This window comes from Triticum aestivum, chromosome 7B (genome assembly GCF_018294505.1).
Source record: "Triticum aestivum cultivar Chinese Spring chromosome 7B, IWGSC CS RefSeq v2.1, whole genome shotgun sequence".
Classification (NCBI taxonomy): domain Eukaryota; kingdom Viridiplantae; phylum Streptophyta; class Magnoliopsida; order Poales; family Poaceae; genus Triticum; species Triticum aestivum.
The window spans coordinates 57,121,479-57,130,669 of record NC_057813.1 but is presented as its reverse complement, the minus strand read 5'-3'; the positions used below and the strand labels follow the sequence as shown (position 1 = coordinate 57,130,669).

At 44.4% G+C, this 9,191-nt stretch overlaps 1 protein-coding gene across 1 annotated transcript; it reads right to left on the bottom strand.

The window, feature by feature from the left end:
* Positions 1-2,725: 2,725 nt before the first annotated feature.
* Positions 2,726-8,536, bottom strand: LOC123158016 (receptor-like protein kinase). Its single transcript, XM_044576168.1, has 3 exons — positions 8,302-8,536; positions 3,368-6,330; positions 2,726-3,268 (listed from the first exon to the last, which is right to left on the bottom strand). The coding sequence occupies exons 2-3, from the start codon at positions 6,321-6,323 to the stop codon at positions 2,877-2,879; spliced, it is 3,348 nt and encodes a 1,115-aa protein (XP_044432103.1). The 5' UTR covers positions 6,324-6,330; positions 8,302-8,536; the 3' UTR covers positions 2,726-2,876.
* Between the last annotated feature and the right edge of the window lie 655 nt (positions 8,537-9,191).

The window sequence follows — 9,191 nt, the reverse complement described above, 5'->3', positions numbered from 1 at the left end:
ATCACGCCCGTGCCCAGGCACCTTATAAACCTGAAAGGTGGGAGTGGGCTTGCCAATAGAGCTCTCTAGTCCATAAGAAAAACACTACGCCATAATTGTTAAGGATGTGAAGGATGGCAGGGGAGGACGATATGGTGCTATCACTAAAGAAATCATTGCAAGATTGAAGGAGTTTGAAAGTTGTACTTTTATTCATGAGAGTAGAAGTAGAAATATTGAAGCCTATTCCTTAGCTAAATTTCCCTTGCCTTTAGGCATAGGCAGACATGTTTGTTTCATCCAGCCGCGCAATATTGTGACGATTCCTTTGAACTTATTTGAATAAAGAATTGCTATCCCACTCCAAAGAAAAAAAAACACTAGGCTCCTAGGAGCAACTTCCATTTCAGGAGTAAACCCTACAAATTTTAGGGATTTCAGGCTACACTTCTTTAGATTCCCCGACCCTCATTTCTACATCTAATATTAAAAGAAGGAGGCTTTCATAGTTCTCCCTAATCACCATTTTATATCCGTTAATTTTATATTAACCATAAAGATTAATTAACGGGTGAGATTTAAAAGTGGATCTACATAACATTACGTAAAGGATGTAAAGGTTTTAGCCTTTGACACATACAAGATTCAACACATGAATGTACAAAAGAAAAAGGTGCTATAACATGTTTGTATTGCCTAAAACAATGGTGTATGTATATAGGATGGGAAATAAGAATCAACCAGAAAGTGTCGGAATAGGAAACAACAAATCAATCAGGCTCCAGCTGGACGGACGCCACTACGGCCAACCACGCGTGGTAGTACGTTTTGATTTGCATCAACATGATGTACAAGTTTATCCACATGTGGTACAAATAAGCAGACATTGATATTAATTATAATGGCTGAGATTAATTAAAAGATGCAGAAGTTACACGCAACAATAAGGATGAACATATCTTTATCTTACCTTTTTTCTATCTATTATTTTTCTAATAACAAAGGGAGGAAGATTTCATGATTCTATTTTTGTTACCCCTTTATATCCGTTAATTTTATATTAACCACAAAGATTAACGACTGGGATCTACAGAAAGGATTGTTAATTTTCTTTTGTTAAAAGAAGGATTGTTTTTTCACTTTTTTCGTATGTCATTGATTTTTTTGACGAGTATGTCGTTGATCTTTTTTTAGATGAGAGCATGTCGTTGATTGAACAATTCGTCAGGCCGTCTCCACGAGCTGGGCTTCGGGCTGTGTGCTGAAGTTTTTCAGTTTATGGCCCGGCTCATGTCAAAAAGAGAATTATGGCCAGGCTGTATTGGCCTCCGCTGACACCGTAACTGCTGAAATCACTAATCGAGGAGTACTCATCCCAAAGATCACTCATCTTCAGGTTACGACCAGTGGCGACCTGAGACTATTTCCTTTTTTTTTCATACATTCATTTATTCAAAACGTTTTATTTCTTAAATCGTTCAAATCTCAACCGTTTTCACCGTTGGATTCCTCGCGTCGACATCTTCAAAACAAGATCTCATGTTGATAGGTTTTGACGAATGTTTTTTCACGAAGGAAACCAGATGAAAAAACCGAACCGGGAGCATGTCCTTTTCCCCTTTTCAGAAGCCGTTTCGACAGGCACGACCGTGCCTCTCGCGAAGAAAAAAAAAGAGAAAACACATTTTTTTTCCGTTTCTGAGAGGCACGGCCATGCCTCTCGCGAAAGCAAAACCGTGCCTCTCGCAGAAGAAAAAAAATCATTTTTATTTCATTTCCAAGAGGCACGGGTGTGCCTCTCGCGGAAGCAAAACCGTGTCTCTCACGGCAGAAAAAATAAAGAGAAAACACTTTTTTTTTCATTTTTGAGAGGTAAGGCCGCGCCTCTCGCGGAAGCAAAACCGTGACTCTCGCGAAAAAAAAGAGAAAACATGTTTCTTTTTTCGTTTTCGAGAGGCACGGCCGTGCCTCTCGCAGAAGCAAAACCATGCCACTTACGGAAGAATTTTTTTTTTGGTTCCGTGCCTCTCGCGGAAGCAAAATCGTTCCTCTCGCAAAAGAAAAATCATGTCTCTACCGTGGTGTTTACTTGCCTTGAGCCATACACACCCATGATACTTGATTGCATGATTTCATATGCGCTCTCTCTATGACCCCATTCTTATTTTTGGTTGAAAGAGCAGACGCGTCAATTTTCTCTCCCGTTGCAACGAACGGGCATATCTGCTAGTTTTAAATTAAATTTCACATCGTAAACATAATAATTAAAAAAAATGTTTCTACCTCATACACTTCAAATTCAAACACAAGTCCCACGCCGAGCAGTACTACGGTTCTACCGCACCCGTCCCCGGCTTCAAGGGAAGGGAACAGATCGATGTCGTTCCCCTGGCCCCGCCGCGCCCGGCTGCCATACCTAGCGGCGGCTACGCGGTGCTCTCGCTCGGGAAACCCCAGGAGGCCGCCAGCCCAAACCCAACCCCGCCATTCGACGAGATCGGTATGGCCAGGAACGCCTGATCTTCACACCGCTACATGAGATTCACTTGACTACGTAGCACTACAGCAAAGTTGCGTTTGACAAAACAGCGAAGACAATGAGATTCTGTGGACAGATGCCAAGATGAGGCTGATGATTTCCCCCCTTTCATATATTCAGCCAAAGACAGGCAGAAAGGCGAATCTGCCCCATCCATCCAGCCACATGATTTCCCAGGCACACACGCAGTTACACACAGAGCATCCAGTTAGAAATCACCACAACAATCATCAAAACTCAGTTACCAGCCTAGACTACAGTCAGAACCTAGACGATGAATCTGACTGTACATTCTGCGTTTCACACAGTTCACTATGCACTTGTGCAAAAGCTCAGGTCACAAATGTTACTACTGCAGTCAAGAAGAGCCGCCGCCGGAGGAGGAGCCCGGCTTCCCCTGCTTCGACGACGAAGGGATGCCCGCGAACCTCGCGTCAGTCAGCTCCTTCACGACGTCGACCATGGACGGTCGTTGACTCGGCTCCTTCGCTGTGCACCTAAGGGCCAAGCGCAGGACCTTGCGCACCTCCTCCATTTCGACAGTGCTGTACACTTCGTCCAGGAGGGCCGGGTCGCAGACGGGCCCGATCTGCTCAGCGCCGTTCAGGGCGTGGGGCACCCAGGCGACAATGTCCATGTTCTCCGGGAATGAGGGATCCACCGCCGTCTTTCCTGTTATAAGCTCGAGCAGGACGACGCCGTAGCTGTACACGTCGGTCTTGATACTGTTTCTGGTGGAAAATGCCAGCTCTGCAAGAGACCACACGGCTGTCAGGTATCAGTCTGTCACTAAAAACTCATGAAATGGAATACAATTCACTATCAATAAATGGTTTGCATCATGCATACCTGGTGCCATATATCCAGTGGTGCCGACGACCCCGGTGGACTGTGGAGCAGCAGAACACTGATCCATGATCTTTGCTATGCCGAAATCCGCGATGCGCGGCACCATGTCCTTGTTTAACAATATATTGCTTGGCTTAATATCTCGATGAATGATCGCAGGGACAGAGTCATGGTGAAGATATGCCAGACCATGGGCAGTTCCAAGAGCTATGTTATAGCGCATGCTCCAGTCCAGACTCGGCGTCCGGATCCTGTGCAGGACATCATAGAGGCTACCATGCTCCATGAAGTCATACAGTATGAACCCAGAGTCGCCTCTCACCCAAAATTCCTTCAGCTTTATCAAGTTCCTGTGCCGAACTTTACCAAGTGTCTTCAGCTCTCTGATCATGCTTTTGTAGGAGCTGCTGCGCGCTGAAATCGCAAGCTTCTTTATGGCAAAGACCTCCCCTGAATTCAATATTGCCTTGTACACAGTCCCATGCGCACCTGCGCCTATGATATACTTGTCATCAAAGTTTTCTGTCTTTTCTATGATCTCATTTAATTTAGAAGAAGAGCCTTCAAGCAAATTACTGATTGTCTCCTCACTTTTTGTCTTCGAATCTCGATTCTTTAGAAGGATACAGCAGAGGATAAGTACCGCTACTGCTCCAATGAACAATGAACCAAGAATAATAAGAGCAACCTTGAATCGACGCTTTATTCCTTTTTTCCCTGATCCTCCACAAGGTTTCAGCACATTAGATCTCTTGCAAGAAGAATCATTGTCACGGCAAGAGATACAGAGACCCGAATTTCCATTAAAAGAGCTTGGTGTGGAGTTCAGAAATTTCAGAAGATATTCTGGCACTGGTCCACTGAACCTATTATAGGAAAGATTCAAGGCGTGCAATGAATGTAGACTCCCTAATGCGCCGAGAGCTCCAGTGAGGTTATTAACTGACAAATCTAAACTTTGCAGTTCCACCAAATTGCCCAATGGTGTTGGAATATCACCCACCAGTCCGTTGCTGCTGAGATTGAATGCAATGAGTTTGATCAACTTTCCTAACGACGAAGGGATTCTGCCTCCAAGAATGTTGCCACCAAGTTGCAGCTCAAGAAGCATAACCAACTGCGAAAGAGAATCAGGTAAGCCCCCACTGAATTTATTCTCCTGCAACCGTAGTTGTGCGAGAAGCTTCAGGCTGCTTACTGTCGTGAGTGCCGGACCATGCAGAGAGTTAAAACTCAAATCCAAAATAAGCAGCTTGGAGCAACTAGAAACCTGAGCTGGAAGTGCACCCTGTAGACTGTTTTGTGAGAGGTTAAGAACTTCCAAATTCACCAAGTTTCTAACTTCAGGTGGTATTGGACCAACAAGTTTGTTTGCTGACCAGTTTATCATTGTAGTATTTATGCATTTTCCCAAGCTTGCTGGAATATCTCCACTTAAAGAATTATGACTGAAATCCATATAGCCCAGCGCTGCACAGTTTCTAAAATGTGGAATGGGCCCAGTAAGATCATTGTTTTTGAGAATGATTCGTTCCAAACCTGGGCAATCTGCAACATTGGATGGGATGCTACCATTCAGATGATTGAGACCCAAAACCAACACCCTGAGTCTTTTCCTTGAACAAATGTACGGAGGTATTCCACCGGTAAAACTGTTGTTGGTGAAATCAATTTGCTGTAAAGGGCTATTAACACCCAAACCCGGGGGTATGACTCCGGTGAAGAAATTATCGAACAATGTGATGTTCTCCAATAACTTCAATTCAGCTAACTTAAGAGGTAGCTTCCCAGTAAAACCATTGCTGTAAATAAGAACACTTTGAAGGTACCGGATGCTCCAAATACCCTCAGGAAACTCCCCGGTCAGGCGATTCTCGAAAAGAAAGAGCTTCTGCAAGTGTCTCAGATTAGCCAGCTCTTTAGGAACAGTGCCCTCGAGCATGTTATGATCCAACTCTAGCCACTCCAGCAACCAACAGTTACCAATCTCAGGAGGGATTGAGCCAGACAAGGAGTTTTGAGAAAGCATAAGCAAGGTGAGGTTGCTCAATAGGCCAAGAGAAGCCGGAATTTGGCCAGTGAAACGGTTGTCGACAAGTGCAAGTTGTGTCAAGCTAGTGCAATTCCCTAGCCATGATGGAATACCGCCACTCATATGATTGAACGACAATATGAATATCTCCAACTTGCAGTTCTCAAAACTGAAATCAATCTCTCCGGTAAAGCTATTTCCAGTGGCATCTAAAACTTTCAGTCCTTTGACATAGCTCAAGGTTTTTGGAAGGCTCCCGCTCAACTGATTATCCAGTAGATAGAGCTCCTCCAACTTGGTGCAGTTGCCAATTGAATCTGGCAGACCTCCAGATAATGCATTCTTCGTCAACCAAAATGATCTAAGGCTTGTCATTTCACCAACTGATGAAGGGATAGAACCACTGAGATTATTCCCATGGAGGTACACGTCCTGCAGAAACTGGTTCTTGAACAACCCCTCTGGTATTTCCCCACTGAGGGAGTTAGTGTACAACGAGAATGATGATAGTTTTTTTAGGTTGGACAGTGATTCTGGTATTTCACCAGAAAGGAAGTTCATGGAAAGATCCAACTGTTCAAGCATGCTACAATTGCCCAGTTCTTGAGGGATTGGACCAGATATGCTATTGTTTAGCAAAATGATGACTTGTATGTACTTTAGAAGACCTATTTGAACTCCTAATGAACCAGAAACTCCAGACGATGTTAGGTCAAGAGAAACCACATTGTTCCTTTCATCACAACTAATTCCAGTCCAGTTACATGGGGTTGTATCAGAAGCATTCCAACTTGACTTTATGGAACTAGGCAATATGAGATTTTTGGACAGAGCAAGAAGGGCGCGACCATCTGAATTCAAACTCCATGACGTGGAAACCAAACTTAAGAAGAGAAACAATGAATGCCACAATACAAGCCCCATTCCGTTCCTGCAAAAGTTCGTACAGAAGTTAGCACAAGATTGTATGTTTTCTCAAACTGATAGGAAACGAAACAACCGATGCTCAGAATTGTCTTGCAGATATTACATCCTGAGCACAAAAATGGCAGCAAATTTTGCAATCCAGGGCCAGGCTTCTCATACTTTAGAAGGAATTACGCTATGTGCTATGGCCTGGTATACCATGTACACTCCAAGTTGTTTGTAAAAAAAAATGGTGTACATCCTAACAAGAGCTTTCTCTTGAAAAACAAAAAACTGCGAGTTAGGTTTCATGGTTTATGGCTCCTATCACTTTTCAGCATAAATATATGTTACTACTAAATATTACCTCCGTATCAAAATATAAGACGTTTTTGTAGGCTAAAGTAGCCTACAAAAACTTCTTATATTTTGGTAGGGAGGTAGTAATATCTGAGGGTTGTGGTCATACCCATGAGGTCCCTCCAACCATCCCGAACCTCGAACAACCCACCACATGGGCGCAAGCATTCCTAGACTCGAATCTGGGTTCCTATTTATTATACTGTTGATTATTCAAACAAAAATTATTTTACTGTCAGGGTTTCCCCTACAGCTTGTTGTTAAAAAATGTCCTTCAAACAAAAACTTTGAGGTGATTTTATAGGTGAGATAATTTCTTTTTTCCAAGGAAACTGAGGCTATTAGTAAGAAACAGTGTCAATTAAATTGAGGCCCAAGTTGGCAGTTGCTAGGACGTCATTAAATTAATATTTTGTTCATGGATACTGAAAAAGTTGATGTCATCTGCAAAGAATACGTGTAACTAATAAAAAAATATTGTTTTTATTTTCTTTTTGTGGGAAGAAGAGTGCTTAAACTTCTAGTAGCGCTGAGTCGAAGTGGTCCGAAATTCTTCATGATAAACAGAGAAACAAATGGAGAAATAGCTGGAAATCCAATTATATTTTCATCAATTACAAACACTATAATTGTATAACAAAAGTCGCTCAGTTTCAACATATGTATTGTAGTGCGGCAACGCAAATGCGTGGAACATTCGACAGGCTCGATAACAAATTCCTGTAAAGTCAGACAACCAAGCACCATCAACATGCGTACTATGGCAGCGTAGCAACGCAAACACGCGGAATATTGCAAGTTGAACAATAAACTGAGAGAGCATGTGAAGTCAGACCGCAAATCACCATCAACTTTTTTTTTTCGAGAATCAAATCACCATCAACTGAAGAACCAGTTTGTAGTTTAGACAAGTTTAGGAGGACCAGAGAAGCAAAACCCAGGACGACGCCGAAAGCAGCGACAGCCCATGGTTTTGCTACCACCCTCTCCTGGCTGACTCATTTATTTCAGCGAAAGCAACTCAAAACAAGTTTCCCAAAGAGGTTCAGAAATGATAACTCTGATCCGAGGGGAGAAAAGATGATGCTGAATCACAGCTCTTCCCAGGCAGACGAAACCAGTGTTGAGCACCTAGTAACTTTTTAGTTTGGTAATTTGCACACATCTAATTCGACATTTGAGTGGAGAAAATGGGCACTCCGGAATGCTCTGCTCTATCGATTGTTCAGACTTCAGACCTGACCTCCAACCCTTGTTCCGCTAATTAATTTCCGCCGAATAGGTAGGGGAGGCAGCCCAGAAGCATCTCCGGGGAGCCACCAACTTTAATTTTACCCGCGGAACAGTTTCAGTAGGCAAGAAAGAACCAGCGTCATGCTCGTTTGCCCCTTGGCATTGCTCCGAGATCGGAGACTGATTCTAACGAAAATGCAGAAGCCCGCCATGTAACCAAGAAGCAAGAACTGATGTGAAGGAGAATGACCCTGCAAAGGCATCGGACATGCCCAGGGAAGGGATGAACAGCCAGCGCATCGGCCGGCGGTTCCACACAAACAAAACATTCCAGCCCCACCAACAGCGGAAGCACTGTGATAACTGCAACTCGACCCGGCGGAGCGAGGAGAGGAGCGCGTACCGTCCAGCAGCAGCAGTAGCAGGCGGGCGGCGCCCCCGCAGACCTCAGGCGCCTAGGAAATGGAGGGCGGGAGGCGGCGCTAGCTCCGTGGCTGCGCTAATACTGGGCTGGAGCATCCATGGACCATGGCCAGAGAGAGAGGGAGAGAGAAGAAGAGGGGTGGTGACACTGCCGCACTGGCACACGCATGGGAGAGAGAGAAAGAGAGAGAGAGAGAGAGAGAGAGGCAGTCAAGTGGGAGCGGGGGGTGCCGACCTCTGTTGCGCCGCGCTGCGTTGGTAGTTGCCGCAGTGAGTGCGGGCGCGAGTGGGGGCGGACGCGACAGGGGAAATACGTCCACACGCGGCAGTTCACACGCACGTAGGAGCATTCGCGGACGGGCGGTGAACAGTGCAAGTTCCAACACGGGCCTGCGCTTGGATCGGTAGGTGTCAACGAACGCCAGGCTCGCGTTCACACTCATTTTGGTTCGGTTTTGACACTGTCAGGGGCTGGGCCGCTGAGGTTGCTTTCTTCCCCCTTAAAAAGTGTACAGATTGCTTTCTGCCCTGAAAAGTGTTCTTTTAGAAGTAATCACATATATTTGATTACACAAACGAATTCTAAGAGGTAATTGCACTCCAGAGACATTAAAGGGGAGTTGGTAGACTGGGTTTATTCTCGTTCGTGTTTTTCCCCGCCTCACCACCCACCACCCCATTTCACTCGTTTTTTCTCCCTCCTATTAAAAAACCAAATCCCATTAAAAGAATTTTGTTTCATCCTTCAGTTCAATCACGTAAAAAATACGTAATTAAGAATTCAGAAATCGCACCATATATGTGAGATCACCTTCCTAAAAAACAGACATAAAATTTTGTCGATGATCTTCAAAAGCAAAACAAGATATT

Bases quoted from the DNA above. Each gene is read 5' to 3' on its own strand.
- LOC123158016 (XM_044576168.1), bottom strand. From the start codon at position 6,323: ATGGGGCTTGTATTGTGGCATTCATTGTTTCTCTTCTTAAGTTTGGTT. The intron at 3,269-3,367 runs GTATGCATGATG...GGTCTCTTGCAG, and splicing joins CACTGGATATATGGCACCAG to AGCTGGCATTTTCCACCAGA.